Genomic DNA, 26,709 nt, shown 5'->3' on the forward strand with positions numbered 1-26,709 from the left:
GATCGAATTACGGAAAAACTCCTTCTTTTTTTTTTAATACCAACCCAAGTACCAAAATCAACCATTGTAACACAACATGACCTCATATTCAAACCCCATACCCATTTTTTTCATTTTCACCAAAAACCCCTCTTTTCATCTCACACCCAAACCCTAGGTTTGTTGAATCTACTCCCAAATCTCATCATTGATACACAATGACAAAATAACTAACTAAAAGCCATATGAAGGTGTTGAAAAAGATCCCTACCATTAACAATTCATTTACCCAAATTTAGTTTCATATAATAACATAATTAAAAGATTAACAATAAGAGTTCAATCGCAACTTTTACATAAATTTCCAACCATTTTCAAAATGCAATTAAACTTGTATATGTACAATTTAACACCCCAATTTCATAATACCACTTTCAATTTAAGCAAAACCTGCATCTATCTTCATGATCCAAACTAGCGTTTTAAGAGAAATTAAGCTTTTCACTCAAACACTTTTTATTCCAACTCTTTTATTAATCATACACCCAATTTCATAAGCTCATAATCATAACCCAACAATTTAAACCCCAATATTTCAAACCCTAAACCCCCAAATCTCTTGATTTACCACAACATGCTCAAAAATATAAATTTTGTGTTTATATAAAGAGAATATCACAAATTTATCTATAAATAAGAGTGTTGAAGAAGAACTAGAAATTCCTACCTCAAGGACCAAGCAAAGAAGCTAGATCAAGAGCATCCTTTCGAAAATCCAAAATCAAATTGGTTGAAAATGTTGAGCTTCATGTATTATTCACTTTTTGGTAAGAGATTTTGGCCAAATCTTTGAGAAATGGAAGGCATTTGGGTAAAAAATCTAGGGTTTTTCGGACTTAGGATGAGAGGAAGGAAGAGAGAAAAGAAAAGTGGAGAGAATGATCTAGAAAATCACTTTTTAAGTTGCTGAATTCGAGCAGTTCACTCGAGCGTCTCTTTTCCCGCTTGAGCGTACCTGTTTCTAGTACAGATACTAAAATTTCAAACGGGTATAACTCTCCCATCCTAACTCTGTTTTAGGTCATTCTTGTGTCCAAATCGAAGCCCCGGAAACAAGCTTTCCAATGGTTCTAGCCTCACACCCAAATTCAAAGTGTGGAAAAAGAAAAGTGCGAAAGAGTGACGATTGTTCGTAGGAAGATTATCCGAATTAAAGTTTTTGGTCCAATCTTACTTTACCATCATGTTCCCACTTCGATTAATGTCTCAAAATAAAACAAGGACACTTCAAATACACTAATAAAAATGTCAAGGGCAATCTCACTTTTTACGCTCGAGTGGCACTTTCTGCACTTGAGCGACCTGCCTGCAAACACGCGAGATACTGGGAGCAACAATTCTACGCTTGAACGCCACTTCTTGCGCTCGAGCGGTCACCTGGACAGACTGTCACGATCTCTCCCCCTTAGAGAATTTCGTCCCCAAAATTGCATCTGTTCTCAAAACAATAACAAAACATAGCAACAAACCCCAATCTAATAACAAGGCATGACAGTAACAATATATATATACCTTTCAATCTTTAACAACATTCAATTACACCTCATATCAATTTTAAACCCCAAAGTACAAAGTGTTACACTTATGATTTAGTGAAGTTGCCTACGGGGAGGAAAATTTTGAAAAATAAGTGGGTCTTCTAATTAAAGAATGATGGCAAGAATCTAAGATACAAAGCACGCCTTATTGTGAAAGGCTTTGGGCAAAAGAAAGGTGTTAACTTTGATGAAATTTTCTCGCCGATTGTGAAAGTCTTCTATTCAGGTTGTATTTGGCATGGGTCAAGTATGAACCTTGAAGTTGAGCAACATGATATGAAGACTGCATTTCTTCACAGTGATCTTGAAGAAAAAATTTACATGGGGCAACCGGAGGGTTTTGTGGAAAAAGGAAAGAGAAATTTGTTTACAAATTGAGGAAAAGTTTGTATGGCCTCAAGCAAGCGCCGCAACAATGGTACAAAAAATTTGACTCTTTCATGATGAATAATGGTTTTTCTAAAACCACTTCGGACCATTGTATGTTTGTGAAATACTTTCTAGATGGCAAATTTGTTATTCTTTTACTTTATGTTGATGACATGTTAATTGTGGGTCAAAATTCTTCCATGATTAACAAGTTGAAATTGGAGTTGAGCAAGTCATTTTCTATGAAAGATTTGGGACTGACAAAGTAAATTTTTGGTATGAAGATTGTTCGTGATCAAAAGAAGAGACTGATTTAGTTGTCTCAAGAGAGCTACATTGAAAAGGTTCTTGAGAGGTTCTATATGAACAAAGCAAAACTAGTTGGTTGTTTACTTGCGGGTCACTTAAAACTTAGTTGGAATCAATGTCCCACAAATGAGAAAGACACAAAAGAGATGTTGAAAATTCCTTATGCTTCAGTGGTTGGTTCTTTGATGTACATCATGGTTTGTACAAGACCGGATATTGCTCATGTCGTTAGTGTGGTAAGTCGTTTTCTCTCTAATCCGGGTAAAGAACATTGGGTAGTGGTGAAATAAATTCTAAGGTATCTTTGAGGGTCTTCGAAGGTGTGTTTGTGTTTTAAAAATGGTAAGCCGATACTTGATGGGTTCACGGATTCCGACATAGCCGGTGATATTAATTCTAGGAAATCTACTTCAGGGTATTTGATGACTTTTGTAAGGGGAACTGTGGCATGGCAATTTAAATTACAAAAATGTGTTGCTCTCTTAACTACTGAAACTGAATTTATTACCATTATAGAAGCTTCCAAGGAAGATTTATAGTTGAAGAAATTTTTGCAAGAGTTGGGTTTGAAGCAAGAAATATATGTGTTTTATTGTGATAGTCAAAGTGCTATTCATTTGAGTAAAAATTTCACTTTTCATTCAAGATCGAAACACATTGATATGAGATACCATTGGATTCGTGATGTGTTAGAATTGAAATTGTTACAACTCAAAAAGGTTCACATAGATGATAATATTTTAGATATGTTGACTAAGAGTTTGCTGAGGGACAAACATTTGAAATATCGAACTTTGGCAGGTATAGTTGATGTCTCCACCTCAGTTGGTAGGGGGAGAATTGTTGAATATACCTCCTTGGTGATGTATAAGACCCAATTGGTTTATTAAAAGAATTTTAATTTGGTTTGGTATTGATTATAATATATATATATATATATATTATATCTGACTTTTGGAGGCCCAATGGGTATTTTTTAATATGTTTGGTGACAGTCAGGGCTTTGATAAAAAACCTAAGAATCAATAATAATTTTTTTGTATTGTTATTCTTCGGATGTGTGCAGCATCCGTCGGGGATTTTTAGCTCTTGATTTACTTAGGTTGTTGTGTAATATACAGAGCTTAGTGATGTTTTTGTTCCTCGCAAAACGTGTCTGCTGCATTGGGTGCATATTTGGCTACTTCAATGGAAATTGATTTGGGTCTATTATTTTAGGTCTTTTACAATTTATTTCAAAAATAATTTGTTCATCTATTTTGGTGAGATTTTTCTTCTATTTATTTGTGATTATTTGGAATTCACCTAAGGGTGGTTTGTGAGACCATTCATTTCTCATTTGTATCGTTTGGAAACTCTTAGTTGATAGTGGAATCGGATTTTAGTTCCGTAGACGTACCTTACATTGAGAGAACTGCGTAAAATTCTTGTGTCATTGTTGATTGAATTTTTTTGAATTAGTTTTATTTTCTTTTGATTTATTTACTTGTGGGAAATCATCTATTTTCCCTAACATCTTTAACATTTAAACATAACACACATGAAGAGCAAAATATTATTTAATGGAAGACAATACAAATTAAATTCAACTCAAACTTAAACATAACTACACAAATTAAATCCATATCCATTAATACAATCAATACAAATTAAATCAACTGCAAAATCCAATTCAAGCTTCTAGTATTTCCTTCTTTCACCTAAAAAAAAAATTGTATGTACAAAATTATTAGGTAATGAAGTCTATTGTAATAAACCAATTAAATGAAGACATATCAATATAAATAAAATTTAAAAATAATTATCTAGGTTTGATTGTTGAGCTAGTTTGGTTTAGGCAAGGCCTAAACAAAAAAAAAAAAAACAAATCCAATCTTATAGGTTTGATGATTTGAAAAAATAGAACCAAACCAATGTCCTTAAAAACCAACCCAACTCAGTCTAAAGTGGTCAATTTGGTTCGATTATTTAGTTCTTTGGTTGATTAGATAATTTGAACACCCTTAATGCTGTATTTGATTGTGAGATTTGGGAAGAGATTTGGAAAGAGAAAGGAAAAGAGAAAATGTGTATGAAACTAAGTGAAATGTAATTATATTTTATTCATATTTCACTTACCTTTTCCCTTTCATTTTCTAAACCTGTTTTCAAATCTCCCAACTAAATACATTGTTAATAAAATCAAAGAATGCAGTTCACTTACTTTATGATTCAATATCGAACCTTGTATTAAAAAACCAGACTATGAATTTACTATTCTTTGCTAACGACAAATAAAATCATTGTTCTAGTGGTGAGCGGAAGGTCACATTGTGTGATAAGCATCATGAGATCATGTGATAAGTTGATTATGTTGTGTGGTATGTTGAGTCAATTTTAATAATAAATAAAAGAATAAATTATATGATTAGTGTTTATAATTTGAGTGAAGTGTCCTTGTAATTCCTATATTTTTAATTTACACAATTTAAATTTTACATTTTCTATTTGTTGTAATGTGGTCTATTTGTTATGCGTCGTTAACAATTTAAATGAAAAAGATCACGTGCAAAACTAGAAAGATTAATGTAAATTTATGAAGAAATTACTTTGATTCCTCTAATTTTGCATGATTTTTTTGGATTCAAAATTTTAACGATAAATAATAAAAGGATCACATTGCAATAAAATTAAAGTTATAGAGATCAAATTATTTAAATTAAAACTACTAGAACCAAAGTAAAATATCACTCAAACTAAAGGGACCAATCGTGTAAGTTACCCTAAATGAGGCCAAGAAAAACTTATAATTTTTTGAGAAATCATCTCATTTTTAGATTAGTTTTTCTTATTATGAATGGCCTCATTTTGGGAGTTTCTCTATTTGCGCACATCGAAATCTTTCAACACACAACTCTCTTATTAAACACATTAAATGATTTTAAAATTTGATATGTTGGTCAGTACACAATTCACCATGTCAAAAACATCACTATCTTTTTTAAAACTATAATTTTTTTATAATAAATTGTTACAATTGAAAAATGAGAAATCAAAATGAAATTGATGTAAAGTGTAGGGGTGGATATATAATGTAATTTACTTGAAATAATATGAAAACAATGAGTTTAATTTTGGAAGAATTTCATTTCAGTATAATTTTAAAAAGATATTTACATATTAATGATAAACTTTCCAACATTAAAAAGCAATTTTATAAACTTTATCATATATCTAAAATTATTTTTTAAATTTACCACTTAATTGTTATTTTCCCTTTAATTTTCATAATTTTTTTGTGAAATATTTTAAAAGTAAAAAACTAGAAATGAAAACATAAAAGAAGAAAATAATACCAAACAAAACCTTTTTTTGTTTTGATAAAACAAAACAAAAAACAAACTCTAGATTATGGTTGTATTTTCGTCGGTCAAATTTTTTTTTTTTTTTTTTTTTTTTTTTGCAAAAATAACAAATTAGTCTTATAAAAAAAATTATTCAACCTTTATCAATTTTCTATTAGAACAATTCAGTCATATTGTGCATCAAACACTTCCACGAAGTCTTAAATATCATATATTCCTCTTATACTCACGACATTTAATTTAAGAGAGTCAATATTTAGGTTTTTTTTTGTATTTTTTTTTTCAATTTTCCCTTTATGAGGTGATTGCAAAAGCCAAATATTGTTATAGAATATTACCAAACTCTATGCAATTTCAGTTGAATTATTTTTTTTCAAGTAACTATTAATTTTTTGATGTATTAGGCATTGATCTAAAAGTTGACATGTTAATCATTTTATTTATTTTTAAAAAAAATTGATTTTTTCATCCGTTTTTTTTTTTTGTTGTTTATTTTAGTAATATTTTTTTCATTTTTAAAAAAAAATTATATCAATTTAATTAAGATACACTTAAAAAATACAAAATTTTTTATTTTTTTAAAAAAATCACTATATACTAAAAAATATAAAAGAATACAAAAATTCAGTATATTTTTATATTTTTTGTTTTCTTTTTTGTATATTTTGAAATTTTTATGATTTTTTTATAAATATTTTACTTTTTAAGCACATCTATTAGGCACATCTAAAATAAAATATAAAATTGACTACAATATTAAAAACTTTCACTAAAAAAACAGAATTAAAAACTCAAAAAAATATTTTTACAAATTCATAACCAAATAGAGTGAATAATCTTAATTATAATTTTTGAGACCGTATTTATGATTTTTTGACCATTAAGTTATGAGTACAAATGTAATTAATATCCATGGAAAAAGGTAAAAGTGAAAAAATTTATAGTATTACTCTAGTGTTGAACTATTTCAAAATAATTTATTTAAAATATGACTGAATTATCTTAATACAAAATTAATATGTCTTAATGATTTTTCTTTAAGAAAAATAAGATTTATTAGTTATTTTCTATTTTTCTTTTATCATGAAAAATCGTATGGGCTTTCTCAAGTATTGGCTTTGGGTAATAAGATTGGGTGCAATGCAACACTACGTGGTTGGACCTGAAATTTTGGGCCTCGAAGAGAACTCTTAAGATGTAATTCGTACGGGTTCCTCTACCATACAGACCCCTGTTTGGGTTGTGTATTAAATATAATTTATCATAATTGTGATGATGCTGTAACAAATGCCCGAACTAAAAAAATGATCATAATCATAAGAATTTTTTTTTGTTCATAACTAAAATAATAATAGTAATAGGTCATAACTAACATTACAATAAGTCATAATCAGTACTAAAATGAGTCATAACCAAACATCGTTTCAGGCATAACTAAACACCTCTTCAGACATAACTATAATAACAATAATAGGTCATAACTAAATCATAACCAACACCATAATAACTATAACCATGAACTACAAAATTTGTAACTAATAATTGATTATTAGTTATAACTCATAAATACATATGCCATTCAATCATTGGTTTATTGCGTTTCATATGTAATTAATAATTGATTATTTGATTCACATGTAATAATTATCATATCTCTACAATTTGAAAAGTAAATTTATTTTTGAGTTATTATTATTATTTATTTATTTTTAAGATAACGGTTAATATGTTAATAGTTAGATTACAACGTAGGTCAGTATCTCTCCATAGATTCGAATCTAAAATCGTACTCAACTTATCACTTAAGTATCGTCTTCATGACCACTCAAGAAACTATCCAGGCTTCAATAATTATTATTTTCAAAACACATTTATATTTAATAATTTATCATCAATGTGGTAATGTTTGTATATATCACATCGTGATATTTTTGAATTCTTTATACTAAAAAATAACTCATGTTTATTTTTATTTTTATAGAAATAAGCTCCTATTATGAAAAATATTATGCATAACCTGGACAATTTATTCAATTTTTTGTTTTTTAAAATACAAAAATACATGTGTCATTTGCTATGAAAAATATTATGTATGGTACAAATTCATTTTATTGTAATGTTCTTTCTACTAGGTCTCATTTAGGAAGTAAGTTAGTTTAGTTGGCTTTTTGACTTTTTTGCTATTTTAGCATGGCTAAAAAGTTGTGTTTGAAAAAATACTTGTTTTTTGCTTTTGTAGTAGATTTAAGAGAAAAAAATGAAATAATTATGGGTTGAATGTGATATTTTATTTTATTAGTTATTTTAGCCTATTTAATTTTTATTGGCTATTTTAGCCCAAATAATCCTTTCGAAATAGGGCCTAAAGATTATCATGATATTATTGAATCCTTATGCAACTCCATCCAAACTAAATTATAATTTTGAGGCTAATATTTAAAAAAAAATTATATAAAAAAAATGTATTTTTTGTCAACTATTTTAGAAGTAATCAAGTAAAACAAATATAACATAGGATTTAATTTTGTAAATTAGGGAAATAGAATTGAGTTAAAATTAAATATTTCATCTATAGATTTTTTATTTTATTTATTTTTTCATAAAGTAGAGATTATTTTCATTAAATTTAATTTGTAAAGAAAACTTTTAATTTTTTCATACACTCGATACTTCTAAATAAGGATAATTTTTTTGATATGACGTGTAAACACAACATAAATCGAACACAGACTTAAAATGACATGACACAATAAAATGATATAACAAACGGGGTGGAATGTGTTAGTGTTGAGTTAATTTTGACATAAACTCAAAATAACATGTCAGAATTACAACCTAGCACTATACGACGCCCACCTTAGTTACAATTTATTTAGCTGACAATAAATATATAAAAAAAAATCCATCCATGTGTGGCAAATGCTAGAAAATCACATTTTCTGAAATTTTATTTTTAGTGAATCTTTAAAAAATTTGTATTAGAAGGTTTTTTTTTCACATATATATAATTATTTTCAAGTGCTTCTAATCTAGAAAGATTCACAAATTTGAAAGAAAAAAAGAAAAAAAGAAAAAACATGTATATAAATCAAAGCAAAACTAAAATCAACAAAGAAAAAATGAACACCTATTTGTGAAAATTTAACTTGACTTGAAAACATGTATATAAATTCGTATTGAAAACATGTAGTTCATAATTTCTAATGTCAACATGAATTATTTTACCATTTTCTTTTCTTCTCCTCGACTTGGATCTAAATTTGTTATTTTAGGCGATTAGAATTACAGAGTTGAGAATTCAATATTTGCAAAAGAGTTTTTTTTTTTTTTTTCTTCTTCTTCATGTAATCTATTATCTTTCTACTTACATACGTCATGTAACTAGCTATATATTCTAGCAGTCAATCATGTGCGTCAAATTTGAAACATAGAAGTAGGAAATGAAAAGGGATATCATGGTTCACAATCAAATTAAAAACAAACAGCTTTAATGAAAAGGAAAACATGGTAGTACCTTTACTTCAACAAGCTCCACTTAGTTCTGAACATGTCATCTTCGTCCATATTGGTACCTAACCACATTTGATCTGTTCTTCTGATGACGCATTTTCACTCTAAAAATTCTCGCAAGCCATTCTTCTTTCCTTCGAATGATGCAACTTCCTATCACCAAACCAAATACTGCTCCACATCCATATCCCATCAACACTGCTTCCCATCCAAAACCATCAAGTCTGCATTTATAATTGTGGCTTGAAGAAGATGGTAAAGATGGTGATTCTGCTACCTTGGGAGTGTTACATTCCTTTGACAAGGGAAAACCACACAAGCCTGCATTTCCCCCGTATGAAGTGTTTGAAAATGTTTCAAACTGCTGGCCTCGTGGTATAATCCCAGTTAGATTATTTTGCGAGACATCAAAAGCTTCAAGAAATGTTAAGCTTGTTAGTTCTTGAGGTATCTTACCAGATAGCTTGTTTTGGGATAGATCCAAGGACTCAAGCTCAGTTAGATTCACCAAGGACAATGGAATCGGACCTGTGAAGCCATTTCTTGAAAAATTTAGGACACGGAGGGCTTTGAGTCTTCCAATAGATATGGGAATCTTTCCATCAAACTTGTTGTGCGAGAAATCAACAGCTTTCAAGGTGGTGATGATCTTTACGAATGTCATTTCCAGTCCTTTATTCATTATGGTTACCGAATAATAACCATAACCATTGGACATATAATTTAAGGAGGATTTTTCTTCATCATCCATCATCATTGAATGCATGCTCTCAAAGTATTTTGATGGCAAAGTACCTGTAAAGTCATTGTGAGACATGTCAATGATATGTAAATTGGTGAAGGCTAATCTCTTCCTTGGTTGCTCTATGGGACCATGGAATTTATTATCTCGCAAGACAATAATCTTCAATTGGGGCAGGTTCTCCAACCAAAATGGAAAAGCATCTTCTATGAAATTATGACCCAGATTCAAAATTTCTAGGTTCGTGCAATTCGCCAATGATCTTGGAAGCATCCCCTGCAATCCATTGTGGCTAATGTCAAGTAACTGTAACATGCTTGCATATCCAAATGTTTGAGGGATGCTACCATGGAAATTGTTTCTTTTTAAATTTAAGAAGGTTGAATTTCCATTAAAGTTCCCCAAACAGGTAGGAATTAATCCGACAAATTGGTTATTGGACAGATTGAGATATCGAAGAGAATGAAGATTGCAGAGTGGATTGAGTTCTTCATTTAGGTGGTTGTTCGAAAGGTCTAGCAACTCCAACAATTCCGTTCGGGTTTTCAGAAATTCAGGAATTTTACATATGTTGCAAGACGACAATCGTAATGTCCTAATGTTTCGGAAAGAGGAGGGAGTGGAGTTGGTGGAGGTCAATGATAGACCACTGTTTGAAAGATCCAAATATTCCAAATATTCAAGCTTTGCAAACGTGTCCAACTCAACAGTGTCGCTTAAATTATTTGACGAAAGATCAAGACTGAAAAGGTTCACAAGATGAAACAAGGAAGGAGGTATTGTCCCATTGATTGAGTTACTGCCTAAATTTAGATACCATAGATTTGGAAGGCCAGTTATTGATGATGGAATGGGACCTGTTAGTTGATTGTTTGAGAAATCTATAGATTGACGTTGCCAGAAGTTGGGAAAAAGTTGAGGAATTGGGCCTTCAAAATTGTTGTATGAAAGATCAAGAGAGGTAAGGTTCACAAGATGAAACAAGGAAGGAGGTATTGTCCCATTGATTGAGTTGCTGCCCAAATTTAGATCCTGTAGATTTGGAAGGCCAATTATTGATGATGGAATGGGACCTGTTAGTTGATTGTTTGAGAAATCTATAGATTGAAGTTGCGAGAAGTTGGAAAAAAGTTGAGGAATTGGGCCTTCAAAATTGTTGCTTGAAAGATCAAGATAAATTAATCGCGTGAGGTTTGTAAGCGATCTCGGAATCGTACCAGAGAAATGGCAGTCATCGAGGTATAGCTGCTCCAAGTTTTTAAGATGGCCGATTGAAGATGGGAATTGACCATTGATCCAGTTATTCCCTCCAAGATCAAGCGAAATTAATCGTGTGAGGTTTGTAAGCGATCTCGGAACCGTACCAGAGAAATGGCACTGAGAGAGGCGTAGCTCCTCCAAGAACTCAAGTTGGCCGATGGAATTAGGTAGCTCTCCTGTGAAATTTATTCCAGAGAGATCCAACGACCTAAGGTGCCTAAGGTGCCGGAGAGTTCCATTAATAAAACTTGGAAGTTTACCTGTGAGTTCTCTGTTAAAGGCTAACGACAGGTCCTGCAATTTCTGTAAGTGGAAAATGCTATTGGAGAAGTTATTCCCTTGCCAGACTTCTTCTTCCGATGGTTGTATTGGGCCAGAAAGATAGGACAAAGAGAGGTTAAGATGGGTCAAATTTGTGAAACGGCCAAATGAAGGTAAAATTTGAGAGTGATTGAAGTTGTTCCAAGAAAGGTCGAGGTGTTGAAGGTGAACAAGATTGAAGAGGCTGCTGTTTGGATGGATGGTACCATATAGGCACTTACAATTGAGGTCGAGGCCAATGACATGAGAAGTGGTGTTATCACATGTGACCCCATCCCATGCACAACAATTTGTACCCTCTTTCCAATTATCAGTGAGTGGAGCATATTCAGAGCAACCGTATTTGCAAGCAGAGCAATTGAAGGAAAAGAGTTGCTTAAATTGGAGCAAAGCAGTGCTCTCGTCATTATGGCAAAGATGTGCAGAAGAAGAAGAGAAGCAGAAAATTAGGGAATACAGGAGGATACATATTGTGAGTTGATAATTGGATAGTAAGAAACCCATTCTTACACCAGTATTGGGTGGGGTGGTAGAGAGGGCTTTGGATATGATGCTTCTTCTATATGCACTCTCCTTTTTATAACTTAATAAATAATTCAATAAAAAAAAATATAAATTGAAAATTGTCATTGTATATTATCAAAAAACACTTTTTAGAAAATTCTACTTTTTTATTTTTCATATTTTTTTGTTTTTACTAAATTTTTTTAATATTTTAAGTAATTTTTTTTACTTTTTAGACATAGCTAACATAAATATACCTAAAAAGCAAAAAAATTATGAAAAAAACCATTTAAAAATTCACTAAATACCAAAAATACAAAAAAAAAAAAAAAAAAAACGAGAATTCAGTACATTTTTTTTTATATTTTTATGTATTTTTTTAATTTTTTAAAATATTTTTTCACAATTTTTTTTACTTTTTAGATACATTTAAGTAAGGTGCATCTAAAAAAGTAAAAAAAAATGTTTAAAATTTTAAAAATATTCACTAAAAACAAAAAAAAAACACGAAAACCAAAAAACTCAGTTTTCAAAAAACTTAATCCAAAAAACTCAAACCAAACACACTGATTTTTTTTTTTTTTTTTGAGAATGATAGTCTCACATATTATCATTGTATTAATTTAATGGACTACATCACTCGGTCAATTTTATTACTAATATAAAGATAATATATAAGATGATAAATTATTTTTAGTAAATAAATGTAATTAGTATTCAGTAAAGCATTATTAAAAGTAATGAGTCCCAACATTGGCTCATTTTTATTACTAATAATATAATGCTAAGATTTGAGGTAATGTATAATTTTTAGTAAATAAATGTAATCATCATTATATTATGAATAAAATTGTATTTGAATCATGAATTGGTAAAGGAATTTGAAAAAGAAAGACAAATATAAATAAAATATAAGCTAAATTTTTTATCTACTTTCTCACATTTTCGTTTTCTTTTTCAAATCACTATTTAAATTCATAATCAAATATGATTTAAAAAGATTTTTTCTTAAAAAAAATTTATAAATGATTTGACCATTTTCCAAACAGTGCCTGAATAAAGGACCCACAATACTATTCTTATTTGGTGCTTTATGTCAATAGCAAGCTTGACTAATAAAAAAATTGGTGCTGATTCTTTGGTACTATGGGCTTCGAATCTCCTGTATCTATTTTTTTGTACCCATCTTCTGTCTCATTCATCTGCCATGTCGTCAATAAATGGGATTGAAGATAGGTATAGGAAATGAGTACAGGCGATCCAAAACCGTTACTTTGAACTTAGAATTATTAGATTGTCCTATTTATATCTCCACATTTTTTTTTCTTTCGTTAATTATGTCAGTATAATGTTACTAACATTAGAGAGTGAAATGACTAACCAAGGCCCTATTTGATTAACATATATAGTTTCTTGTTTGCCTTTAACGATGAAAGATAGGATTAGATTAGTATTATAAAATTATTTTTATTTTGAAAAATTGTGAAATGAAGAAATAATCTAATGCATAAAAAATAATTAATAGTTTAATATACTATTAAGGGTTTCAGATATTTCAAGTCCTAAATCATTCTTACTCATCATGAGTGATTCCTCATTTTCCATTTATTTTTCATAGGATTTTTTGATTTTCTAAAATTAGTAGATTTAATATTATTACCCATAATAACACATTGGCAAAATGATACTTTGGATCAGATTTCTTATCAGATAGGGCCTTCGTCAGACAAAAAATAATAAACTTTATAAGCTTTAACTATATTCACTACAAGAAAAATTCATTGTCACGGCGCTTAGAAAAAGACGTTTTTTGAAAAACGTCTTCATTTCTCGTTTTCCAGGATGCGTGCCTTCGCTGATGCTTAACCTTGCCAATTAATTAATGAGTTAAAAAAAGAAAAAGAAACAAACCTCTGCCACTCAAACCTAATAGAATATAACTTTTATTTCCAAACATCAGAGTCATAGATTCATTACCCTCTCCCCTCTCCCCTCTCCCCTCTCTTTCTCCTTCTCCAACATTATTCTCTCTCTAAAATGGCACGAATGAAGCTCTCTTTGTAGATATTGACGAAGCAACTGATGATGAAGATTTCAAGTAAGCCTATTGTAGATCAAAACCTTAGATCTTTTATCTCAATCGTTTTTCATTATTTTTTTATTTTGAAATCTTGTTTTGTGCACTCGATTTGACTAATTTTTTTTGAGATTATTCGATCTCTCTTCGATATTGTTTGATCTCCCTTGATTTGACCAATTTTCTTCAAGATTGTTCGATCTCCCTTGATTTTCATTTATCTAGGGTTTCGTTCTACACGGCGCTGAAAAAATGCAGTGGATCTTTTTGAAAGGGCTTTTCAATCTGTACTCGCTGTGTTCACTCGAGATTCAGAGATTTTCATGACTGCACAGTAGCAATCTAGATCTGTTTTGATTTACATTCTATCAGTTTGATTTCATTCGATTGACTGAAACGGTTGCTTAGGATTTTGATTTCCATTGTTGATCTAGGTGCTCTTCTCTTTTATTGGTCTGACTCAAGCTTGTTTTGGATGATTTTGATTTCGATCTATGTTTTTGTTTTTCTTAAGTATCGAATCTATAGCTCTTTTATTTGTTTTAGTTCTCTCAGGTAGTCAGCTTCAATGGTTTTGATCTGTAACTGTATTTTATTTAAATAGTTTTATTGTTTGTTCTACAAATAGGTAGCTTAGAAGATTTATATATTTTCTCTCACTCTCTGTGTTTCCTCTTTAAGGTTTTTATTTGCTAAAAGATGATTGAGCCTTTTGGGATGAAATATGTTTTAAAGTTGATATTAAATAAATTAAGTTATCATTTTCACCAAATAAGGGTCAAATGGAGGGGTTTTGGCCAAATTTCCCTTATAATTATATGTTTGTGTATGTGTAAGCAAAATAAAAGTAAAGAAGAACCTGTGTACAAATCTGAATGCTCATTTTTTAAATACGCCCAGCCTGAAAAGGCTTCTACTCTACTTGTTTAGGCCCATGGATAGAAAGGATATGCATGTAAGTGTTGTGCTCTCATTTGATGGACTCGTTGCATTTTTTTTTTTTTTTGTATATTGTTATGTATTTACATGTTTGATGTATATTAGTGGGATGCATCTAATGGCTTTTCATTAATTCTACTTACAGGGTGGTTCCCAAATCTCATCTAACTTCTTACCTTATTCCCAATCTTGGAAGTGAGGGAGAATGAAGTAGTATCCTACCAAAGAGCCTCAGAAAAATGGAGGTTAGTTAAAAGTCACTTGGAAGATTTAACATGTGCCGGTATTATTGCCAAGGCCAAACTGAGAAAACAATATTAGGGATTTGTTATTTTGTGTTTCTTAACTTTCTTGTTACATATTTCCTGTCTGGATAAAGAATGCATGTAATCAAGATTTGGGAACTTCCTAAAAATGCTAGCTTTCTGACTTTTTAATTTTTTTACACAAAAAAGCCAAAAAGTTAGTTTTTTTACTAACTTCTCAAAGCACCACATAAATTTTTGCTTCATGGTACCATAACCACTGTTTTACGGATCTCTGCAACTCTTCTACTACAAGGGACCATATCAATTCTTACAGATTTGTTTCACATTACTAACTCTGCATCCAACTTCCAAGACAAACGCTATTATTTATTTATTTATTTTACTTTCTTTTTAACAATCATTTACTGTCTTGTGTTAATATTCAAGATTTTTTCAATGAGTTATCTTGACAATTTGCTCCATTGCATTTATGTTGAAAAATAATCAACTTACCATAACTTTCTTGCAACCTGGTTCAATATGCCACATTCTTTTACACTTCTAACAAATTGAAATAAATATCATAATCTATATCAATGCTACTAACAAAAGATTCAATAAGAGAAAAAATATACTTTACGCTTAGACCTTTTTCATATATTTGTGAAAAATTTAATCCCTCAATCTAATTATATAAATGTTCTAATTTTAAACATTTATTGATTTAATTTTGAACTTCAACATTTTCTCACAATTAAACTTCCTTTTTAAAATATATTAATACCAACATTAGTATTGTTAATATGAAACATGTGCAACACTTCATCATTTACAGACTTTGAAAGTGTCACGATGGAATTGATCAAAAATACTTTTTGTTGTGTTTGGATCATGGATTGTGGAAGGGATTTGTGAAGGGAAAGGAAAAGTGAAGGGTTTCCTTTCGCAAATTTCTATCCGAATTCATGATTCAAACATAGCCTATAATAATCTATTAAGTGTAATACAATGGAGTATTGAATATGATTTTTTAAATATAACTAATACAAGATTCCAATATTTAACTCTTTAATTATTCTAATGGAAAAAGATGTGGAGGGGAAGGCCTAAGCTGACATGGGATGCGGTAGTTAAAAAAGATATTAATTTATTTAATTTAACCGAGCATATAGCCCTTGGTAGAGTAGAATGGCAAAAAATGATTCATGTAGCTGACCTTACTTGATTGGGACACAAGGCTTAGTTTGATGTGATTTGCTATATGTAATCCATGTCTCTCTTTGTGTACAAACACACCCAGATACATATACATGTGCCTATTGGGGTTCTTCATAAATTAGAACTCATTTTACTAGATTGTGTAGCTATTGAAACAATTCTATTCTATTTTTTACAGATGAAATGGATGTGGAAAAAAAAATTGTTTAGAGAATAAGAAGGGGACAATTCAGCTTTTAGTTCATGTTAATTTCGTTAGGAGAAAATATTTAAAGTTTGAGGTTATTTTTCTTGCATTGTAAGTTCATTGATTTTAGAGCATTCTTTAATGCAAAGAATGCTTAATTTAGGTGTCACATGATCTTTAGTGCCATTTGGAGTGCATCATACTTTCCCGTCCCACTATTCTAAATCTAATCATAGCTTTGTTTCAGTTTCTCTGTGCCCTAACCTTGCTCGTTGGAAAACTAGTCGTCAACTACGTTGAGCAGAACCACAAGGTGAGTAGTAAGTAACATTTTGAGCTTCAATTTTACAGTAGAATTACAGATTGGATGGTTATGAACCCTAGTTGTTACTCTTTTTATAGCTAAATTGGATTAGTTCTCTATTGTGGTGTTGAGACTTCATTCTTATAGGACAAAATGAAGATCTTTATGGCAAAGTATTACTGTGTGAGGTTGCATGCTTTATTCGGTGCTGCTTTGGCAGCTGGACTGGTAACAGCCAGAACCATCGCTGGAAAATATGTTGACATGACGGTTTTTCTCTGATTTTCCACTCCATAGATTTCAAAATCTGCCTGGTGAGCGTACATTTTTGAATTCTTGCTATTATGAGTATTCTGTGAAAGCAATTTTGGCTATACATCAAACACACATGTGCAGGATTGACAGTACACTAAAAGTGAATTTTTCAGCAATGTGCATACCACCTTAGCTAGGTTGTTACTTTTTTAGTGTTAATAACTAACAATTAATCATGGTGCTTAAAATTAATAAAAAGAGAGAGGACATAGTGATCATTCAAGCACACATTGGTCCTACTGCATTGCATTTAATATCAAAGGCTTATTCAAGAACCTAATTAAAGTCTTCATTCTGTTTTTAAAATTCTTGTCCCTCTGTTCCCAACACAGTCTTAGGCACACACGTGATATGAATTGGGCCATTTTATTTTGGAAGTAGACTAATTTAAGTGAGAAGATGGCAGTTGTACATGCATTTGACTAAGAGTGAATTCTCTTTAGTGCACATTCCGATGAAATAATGAAATTTCTTACTGTTTTTTCAATTGTGATGTCTAATATGTTACAGTAAGGTCTTAAATTTGAAGGAGTGGGTATTTTAAGATTATGGGTGTTGACCTGTAGGTAATATATCCTTACATATTTGCCACACAAGCATGAGCTTTGCTTTGACAAATATGACGATGATTTGACTCAGAAATTGTTTGAATTTTATTTTGTGTCAACATTAATTAGAGAATTGTGTCAAGATGCGAAGCTACTGCCTTGCAACGTCAATTTCAAGCTATGAAGTTACTGCCTTCCAATGCTAATGATTTCATTGTTATTAATCATTGATTATGTCTATCAACAAAAAAACTTTAACCATGAGAATCTCTTGGTTGAGAATTTTTATTTTTAAAATTTTTCTAATTACTAGTTGGCTTTGTCTAATTACTCTTACCTCAACTTGAATTTTTATTCCGAAAACTAGCTTCTCTTTAGATAACACAACAGCACATCATGACTTTTAATTCTTAGTTTTAAATTTTTATCTTTGGGACATCACATCTTGCACCTGCAGTGGGCTTATCTGTTCGTCAATCTTCAATTGCTCATGAAATTTCTGAACTTATTAAGAGACCTAAGCTTGAGGCAGGTATTTGTTATGACCCAGAAGATTATTGGCTGGATTTAGAAAGATTTTACACTTGAGCATCTTGGTTATCTGGTAAGTAGTAGATTGTGTTGATTTCACCTTTCACATATAATTCTGATGTAACTTTTATTCCCTGCAGCATTCCATTTTCTGAATCTGATCTGCGCAAGGCCTCTGAATCATTGAAAAGAGTTGCAGCAGCGGTTTTGGCGGCTCATGACTGAATTGAAGAGTGCACATCAGATTTCATTTTATTTTTCCAATGATATTTTAGACATTTCTTTGATTGCATCAACAGAAAAACCCGGGAATTTTTGTTTCTTGGTAGATGCTTTCATAGTATTTGTATGTATAATTCGTTTGAATTGCATCTTTTGTGTCGATTTGTTTTGTAATAACTTTCAACTTACAACTATGCACTAGTTTAACTTTAGGCACTAGTTTAATTTTATTTCATCTTGGAATTGAAATATTTTTTCATATTGAAAAGCATGAATTGATCCGGTATTGTGTTACCTAAATTTGGTCAATATATTGAATATTTTTCATCTTTATTATAGGTTTTTTTTTTTTTTTTTGGGGTTAAATCTCACAAAATTAGCACAATTAAAAAAAAAAAACAACAAATGAAGCTATAGCGGCGTTTTTAAATGCCGGCAGTTATATTTTTAAAATAAAAAAGATCTAGCACGACGTTTTTAACACGTCGCTAAATGTAGCATTACCATTATGTAGCACAATTAGCGGCGTTTTAAAAAACGCCGCCTATACTAATATAGCGACGCTTTTAAAGCGTCACAAAGTTACAGCGACGGCCGCATCTTCGACGTTTCGTACAAAACGTCACAAAAACAACTAGCGGCGTTTTTGATAGATTTAGTGGCGTTTTTTAAACGCCACTAAAAACCTAATTTCCAGCAGTGATTATTAAAAACAAAAATGATATAAAAACTTAATTTTTATAGATAAAACTAAAAAATAATATAATATGACATTTTTTTCTAATTGTACACTACCATTAGGTGTTTTTGCTTGAAGCAAAAGGACTACAAAATGACATCATCATTTCGTATGAATTCTTTCTACAAAAATTATATATATATATATATAGATAACATTATTCTTTGTGAAAATCTTTCAAAATATTGTACATCATTATTGAAGAAAGGGACGGACAGATAAGTAATGAGAGAGTTGAAGAAGGAAGTTTCTTATAAGATGTTTCATTGGTGCAAACCGTCCCTTCTCAATCAATATAATAAATAAATTAATTGGATTGGATTTTCTCAAGTTGGTCATTCAACTTGAGAGAATATATAATTAGGCTTAGTAAGCTCATTTTGGAGTCAACTTTAGTAATTTAAACTGTTCACTTTTTAGAATTTATTAAGTAGAATGTTAATGTAAAAAATCAAGATCATTAAATATCGGTAACTATATGTTTTAATCACATTTGTTTTTTTAAAAAAAATGGACAATAAATATATATTCAAGAATAACATCTATTTTTTTTGTAATATAAATGTTATTCAAACATATGATTATTGATCTACAATCACCTTAATATTTTATATGAATTTTCTGTTCAATGAATCTTAAAAAGTGAGTGATTTGAATTATCAAGATCGATCCCAAAACGGATCCCCCAAACCCAAATTGTTCTATCAAGTTAGATGACTAACCTAAGAAAATTCAAACCGGCCGTAAATTAATAATTGAAAAGAAATCCAAAGAAAAATTGAAACCTCTTGTCACTGTATTAATCTTATAATTTTCAACTAACGCTTGGTCCTTTGAATTTCTTCACATATTAGTGGATGGTTTAGTCCTCGAATATTGTTTGTATTGATCTACCTTTCACTCCACAAATTAGTGGAAATATATTGGAATTTAATTGGAAGCTTCACGAATTAAAATTTTTGTCATAAATCTTTAAGTATTAGAAAATATGGCGTGCAAGTCTTTCTTCAATGTCACTAGCTTGATTTTATTAATAAATTTCATAATAAGCTTATTTAAGTAAATCTGTAATAATTCTGATTGGATAACTATAAAATTATGTTTTGGATAAATTACACCGGTAGTTTTTATGTTTTGTCAATTGTGTCATTTTGGTCCCTATACTTTTAATTGGCTCAATTTTAGATTTTATATCAATTTGGTCAAATTAATAATACCGTTAGTGCTTTTGACAAAATATTATCACCGAATTAATTGATGTTAACTCACTAAGTTAAGTAAACTTAAAAATTTTCCCTTTAAATCATGACACATGCCACTCATGTGTTCATTTTTTATTAAAAATATGCTAATAATTGTATCAATTGGACTAAATTGAGACAAAATCATAAATTCATAGTCAAAATCTAATCAATTAAAATTACGGAGACTAAAATGACGTAAGGATCAAAATACAAGGACTATCAATATAATTTGCCCTTTTGTTTTTCTTATAAGTTTGATTTTTCAGTAAAATTAATTTAGAAGTTTACTATAATGCTTACGTAAGTCTTTAGTAATCCTTTTATTACACTATTATTAAACTGGACTATTAGCTTTGAATAGTTATAAATTGATGAGGTTTTGTAAATGTTTTATTTTTGTTGTTATTATTGCTGTTGTTGTTTTTTTTTTTCTTTTTTTCTTTTTTTTGCTGAAGATGCTTTGGGTAAATTTCTTTTTTGCCTATTTGGTGCAGCCTATCTAAGTCGCTTATAATTTTTGTAGGCACATATTGTTGGTACAGCTTTTGCTTATGTTTGGTTCAATTTCTGCTTTTTTTATTAGGTAAAAATAACTTAAATAAGTTTAAAAAGTAATTTTTTAAAAACTTGGTGACATCATTCTTTTGACTTCTATTTTTAAATTAACAGCTTTTAATTTATAATATATTGTACCAAGCAACACTATTATTATTATTATTATTATTATTATTATATTTTTTTCATTGCGCCAAATAAGAATATTTTGTGACCCTAAAAAGTCTTTTATGTGGAAAAAAATGGATTGTTGAAAAGTCTTTAGAGGGATTTTTGTAAACAAAATTAAATTATGTGGAAAAAGAAATGCATGACTTTTAGAGTGATAGAAATTTTGGAATTTAGTTGGAAGCATCTAAAAATTAGAATTTTTGTGAGGGGGATTTGGTGATAGACCCCTCACTATCTAATTTGTCTTTCAAAATGACAAGAATTATATAAGTACTTTCAAAATTTCTTAATATTTTAAAACTTGTTTCTTTTACTATATTACCCTCATATCAATCAGCTCTCTTATTAAGCCATCTTCACAGTGTATTTCAGAGTAAAATTTTATTTTGAATCACAGTAAACTTTACTCTGATTCAGAGTAAAATTTTACTCTGAATCAGAGCAAAGTTTATTATGATTTAAAGTAAAATTTTATATTGTTAAGCAAATCAACATGTTTTTAACCAAAGTAAAATTTCAGAGTAAAGTTTTACTTTGAATCATAGTAAACTTTATTCTAATTCAGAGTAAAATTTTACTCTGAATCAGAGTAAAGTTTACTATGATTTAAAATAAAATTTTATATTGTTAAGCAAATTAACATATTTTTAACCAAAGTAAAATTTCAGAGTAAAGTTTACTATGATTCAAAGTAAAATTTTATATTTTCAAGCAAATCAACATGTTTTTAACCAGAGTAAAATTTTACTCTGATTCAGAGTAAAATTTCTGTGTGAGATTCTTATTAGAGAGAGAGAAAGAGAGAGAAATTGAATAGATCATCCATTGAACAAGCTGAGTATGAACAGATCAATTCAAAAACTCGTAAAATGTTAGACTCTACACAAAAGTAAAATTTTACTCTGTATAAAAGTAAAATTTTACTCTGAAAAATGAGTAAAATGTTAGACTCTGAAGCTAAAAGTAAAATGTTACTCTGCACAAAAGTAAAAAAGCAAAAGCAGTGTTTGTGGTTGCTGAAGTGTTTGGCAATGACCACCTCTTGACAGTAAAATTTTACTGTCATTCTAACACCAGAGTAAAATTTTACTCTAATTCTCTCAAACGAAAAACAGAGCAATAGAACCAGAGTAAAATTTTACTCTCATTATCTGAAACAAAAAACATAGCAATAAAATCAGAGTAAAATTTTACTCTCATTATCTGAATCAAAAAACAGAACAATAGAACCAGAGTAAAATTTTTGTAACGCCCTCAAATTAAACCCATAATAATCATAACAATAACATGCATTTATAAAAGAAAACGAATCGTTTGAGTTATTCATCAGAGTATTCTTATTGAAAGACATCACATGCAACGTCCTGCAACATCAAAATAAATGCCCTAAGGGCTTACATCTTTCCAAGCTAACACTTGAACACAAAAAGGATGAGTACTAACTCATTTACAAGTTAAGCCCTAGGCTTGAATGTTTACATGTAATCTCAAAAATAGCAAAATAAAACAATTAACTGAAGACAAGTCTTCAAAATCCCAAACATCAAATCCTTCCAAGCTAAGTTCTTGGAGGTAGCTTATCACCTGAACCTGAAAATGATGTTCCCAAAAAAGGGTGAGCCACAGCCCAGTAGAAATGTACTAAACCAAATATAAGCATTGAATAAAGCATTAGTATTTAATAGATGGTTAACCAAGATAATCAATTACATCATTACACAGTTTCATGACACTAATGTCTAAGACATGTTTTACTTTCCAACATTATCAATATGGCTCAGAACCTGGCCAATCTTACAACAGTGAACCATACATAATATATTCACATTCATCCAATGTCAACAAACAGATGAGACTCAGGCTCAAATCAAACACTTCATACTTTCAGTTTGATACACATTTTAGTGTTGTATCAATAAAACACTTCAATATAAATAAGCACACACAAAAGTGTGGCTAATGGAGTCCATCCCCTATCTCCACCCAAACAAAATCCGGTTTAGAGGTCCATCCCCTATCTTCCCCTAAACCGTGGAGTACATCCCCTATCTCCTCCCACACAAAACAATGTATGCAAACACATAACATATACAACACACAATCAATAAACACAATTTCTGTATTAATTCAGCAGTCAAAATTGATGACTTATTCAATGATTAGTTTCAGTTATTCCTAATCCACATGCAGTGTCTACAACAAGCACGACTATCCTCCACCGATAGCCCAAAACAGTTATTTCTAGACTTGGAAAAATAAATATACCAACAATTCACTAGGCAAATGATTTACATTATCCAACTACACCATTTAATCAATAAATTCCCCAATTTCATGAATTTAATCAAATTCCCCAATTCCCTTAAATTAATTATACAAATTAATTAATTATTACAACTAGGGTTTTTCCAAAAATTATCAAAGTAACCCCAACATATCAATATACCAAAACTCAGAACAAAACTTATAAAATGGAGTAGGAAATCCCTACCTCAAAGAAAATAACCCGAATGGAGAAGACGGAGATGAAGACCCAAATTCCAAAGTGCTCCAAACCACCCAACGTTCAGATTAAATGGAAGCCCACGACTCACTCTATCTTTTTAACAAAGGACTTAGGGTAGAAATACACTCTAAGTAGATCAATCCTAAGAGAGAAGGTGTGTAGGGAGAGAGAGATGGCGATTCTAGGGTTTTAGAATCAAGAGGAAGATGAAAAATGATCCAGAAAGTCGGTTCTCGGATTTTTATAACAGTCGCCCCACTCGAGCGTGGAAACTCCCGCTCGAGCGCCACTCACAGATTCCCGCTCGAGCGGCGGATGCACACTCCCAGAAGTTTTTCGCAGACAGGTCCCCGCTCGAGCTGCCAACTCCCCGCTCGAGCGTCAGTCACAACCTCCCGCTCGAGCGGCCAATCCCTAGCTCGAGCGTCCAACACTACACAGGATATACTGGATGGGTGTATTCCCCGCTCGAGCGCCCAAACCCCCCGCTCGAGCGGACAAGCCAAAATCTGGGCAACTAGACTTGGTTCCTAAGCTCCACCAACCTGCTCCAAATCTTCTCAACGCAACCCAAGACTCAATATAAGGATAAAATGGTGGATATAATAAGTAAAGAAAAAGGGAAACCGGGATCGCTATAATTTTACTCTAGTTCTGTCAAATGAAATTAGATAAAAAAATAACAAAAATAAATCAAAAAAAAAAAAACAAATTAATCAACAAATCAACGTATCTAATTGAGAAGAAAAACTTCTAAAAGTCGATCAACAATCACAAATCTGAATGAAAAGAATACATGTGTTCAACAACATTCATACAAACAAATATATATATATATATATATTCAAAACTCAAATCTGTGTTTAAAAAAATATGTATAACCAAACAACTCCACCAAACATACCTTTGTCGCCTCTTAGAAGGGAGAGAGGGAGGAAAGAGAGAGAGAGAGAGAATTGATTTGTAACTTTGCAGGAGGTGATTTTGAGCAATCATTCAATGACTTTTCGATCGACGAGGCTATCATCAACGGCAAGAACATGAACTTCATGAGAATTGGAAGGCGATACGTTGTCGTCGTCGAAGCTTTCTCCGATCATCTCTGACGATCTCTTCCGCCACGAAACAGCACCGGAGAATCGGAAGCCGATACGTCGTCGTCGTCGAAGCTTTCTCCGATCATCTCCGACGATCTCTTTCGCCGCGAAACAGCACCAGTTTTGATCATCTCTCTAATCCGAATCTCTTAACCTTTACCAACAAAAAATTGATTGCAAATTGATCAAAAATCTGACACTCCTTGATTATATATGCAGAAGCTGTCTGTGGATTTAGAAAGGAAAAGAATGGGAAGAATTAGTTGAGGGTATAATAGTCATAAAATATTTAAATAATAAATTTTGTCCTTTATGCAAGACTTTATAATTATGAGAGGGTTTAGAAAGTATAATTTTTTTCTTAGTCCTTTTAACAATGAAAGGAAGGTAAAGGGAATTTATAGCTAAATTTCCCTTTTTGTGACATATGTCTTTCAATATTTAAAAAATCATCCCCACATGCTTAGATTTGTCACCAACTTTCATAAAAGTTTGCATAGAAAGTCTTCTCAAATATTGATTAGGAGTTTTAAGCAAATCTTCTGTAATTTTGACTTGAAATTCTCAATGACAATAAATAATGCATTTGGAATTTTTATATATATTTTTTAAATTTGTAATTTAAATTCAATTTTTATATTGTAGGGGAATGAATTGAAATTACAAATTACGTTTTTCATGCATTTTTTTATGCATTCAACCTCATTAGGTTTCTATATATTTTTCCATCCATTGATGAGACATATTATAATTAACTTACATGTAACATTAGGACACAATTAAAAGTGAAATGTTCAAAATAAGTTTTTGGTGAAAGTGTAGACGTTTGACAAGAAAAATATCTTGTGTGGCTCATATGTCAATTTTTTGTCAATTTTATTAATGTCAGTGGGTGGAAGAGTAACATTGAAACTTAAATTAAAATTTAAGAATTTGCTTGTTACAATTTAAAGTGAATGAACTAAGTGCAAATGTATTATGTACACACCGAAAAATATTACATAAGGCTACATATTGTTTTAGTAACAAAAAACACTTTAAATCCACAAGCAAGATACAAAATTTGGGAGGATTCCAAACTCATCACAAAAATTACGTTTTTACTCTCAATTTAACTTTTTATTTAGTTTTTACTCGTCAAATTGTTCCAAAAATTCTTTAATTACTTGTTCTACATCAATAATTAACCCTCCACTAAAACTATTTGATAAGTCTTTTGTGATCTTGATTACAAGATTTATTTTTTTTAAATGGCGCATAATGTAATGTTTATAAAAGCATAATTTTTCAAGTAAACTACTATTTAGCAAATAATTACTTAAATTATTTGGAATTATTATTTTTTTTAAGTTATAAACATTATTCTGTAACCTAGGCTTTTTGTAAATAAAGAAAAGTGTCACGTTACAAAATACATAGGCCAAATGAAAAGTTACCAAAAGAAAATTGAAAGCTCTTGTAACCACTACATAGTAACAACACCTAACTCAACAATCACATAATACAACTCTTATAATGAGAGAAAAATAAAATATGTTAATTTTTTTTCTATAAGATTTGAATCCATAACCTTAAATCACTACATAACTATTAGCCAAATGAAAAAGCAACCAAAAGAAAAATTTAAACTCTTGTCAATGTATTAATCTTAGAATTTTCAACTAATGATGCTTGGTTCTTGGAAATTTCCTGACATATAGCTTAAATAAAGGATCCACGTGGGAGCTTTTGTGGATGATTTGGTCCACGAATATTGTTCGTAATGACCTAGTCTAGCTTTTATTTCTCCAATTATTAGTGTATTATTGTATAGATGTTCAACTGACTAATCAGTAGGCCCTTCTTGTGCACCTCATAAGTTATTAGTTTGAT

The 26,709-nt window shown here is 30.5% G+C and overlaps 1 protein-coding gene and 1 long non-coding RNA gene across 3 annotated transcripts; one reads left to right on the plus strand and one right to left on the minus strand.

Moving 5' to 3' along the window:
- Positions 1–9,149: 9,149 nt before the first annotated feature.
- LOC145803654 (uncharacterized) lies at positions 9,150–11,936 on the minus strand. Its single transcript, XM_082896977.1, has one exon. It carries the CDS (start codon positions 11,934–11,936, stop codon positions 9,150–9,152), a length of 2,787 nt encoding a protein of 928 aa, XP_082753103.1.
- Positions 11,937–13,702: 1,766 nt separating this feature from the next.
- LOC145804564 (uncharacterized) lies at positions 13,703–18,755 on the plus strand. 2 transcript variants are annotated; one of them, XR_014346558.1, is made up of 4 exons: positions 13,703–14,034; positions 15,098–15,197; positions 16,853–16,918; positions 17,057–18,755. It is a non-coding gene; the product is annotated as an uncharacterized LOC145804564 (long non-coding RNA). The 2 variants fall into 2 exon arrangements; XR_014346557.1 differs by having other exon boundaries at positions 13,901–15,197.
- The last annotated feature ends 7,954 nt before the right edge of the window (positions 18,756–26,709 follow it).

This window comes from Camellia sinensis, chromosome 12 (assembly GCF_055761805.1).
Source record: "Camellia sinensis isolate YWXY chromosome 12, ASM5576180v1, whole genome shotgun sequence".
NCBI classification, from domain to species: Eukaryota; Viridiplantae; Streptophyta; class Magnoliopsida; order Ericales; family Theaceae; genus Camellia; species Camellia sinensis.

Bases quoted from the DNA above. Each gene is read 5' to 3' on its own strand.
- LOC145803654 (XM_082896977.1), bottom strand. From the start codon at position 11,936: ATGGGTTTCTTACTATCCAATTATCAACTCACAATATGTATCCTCCTG.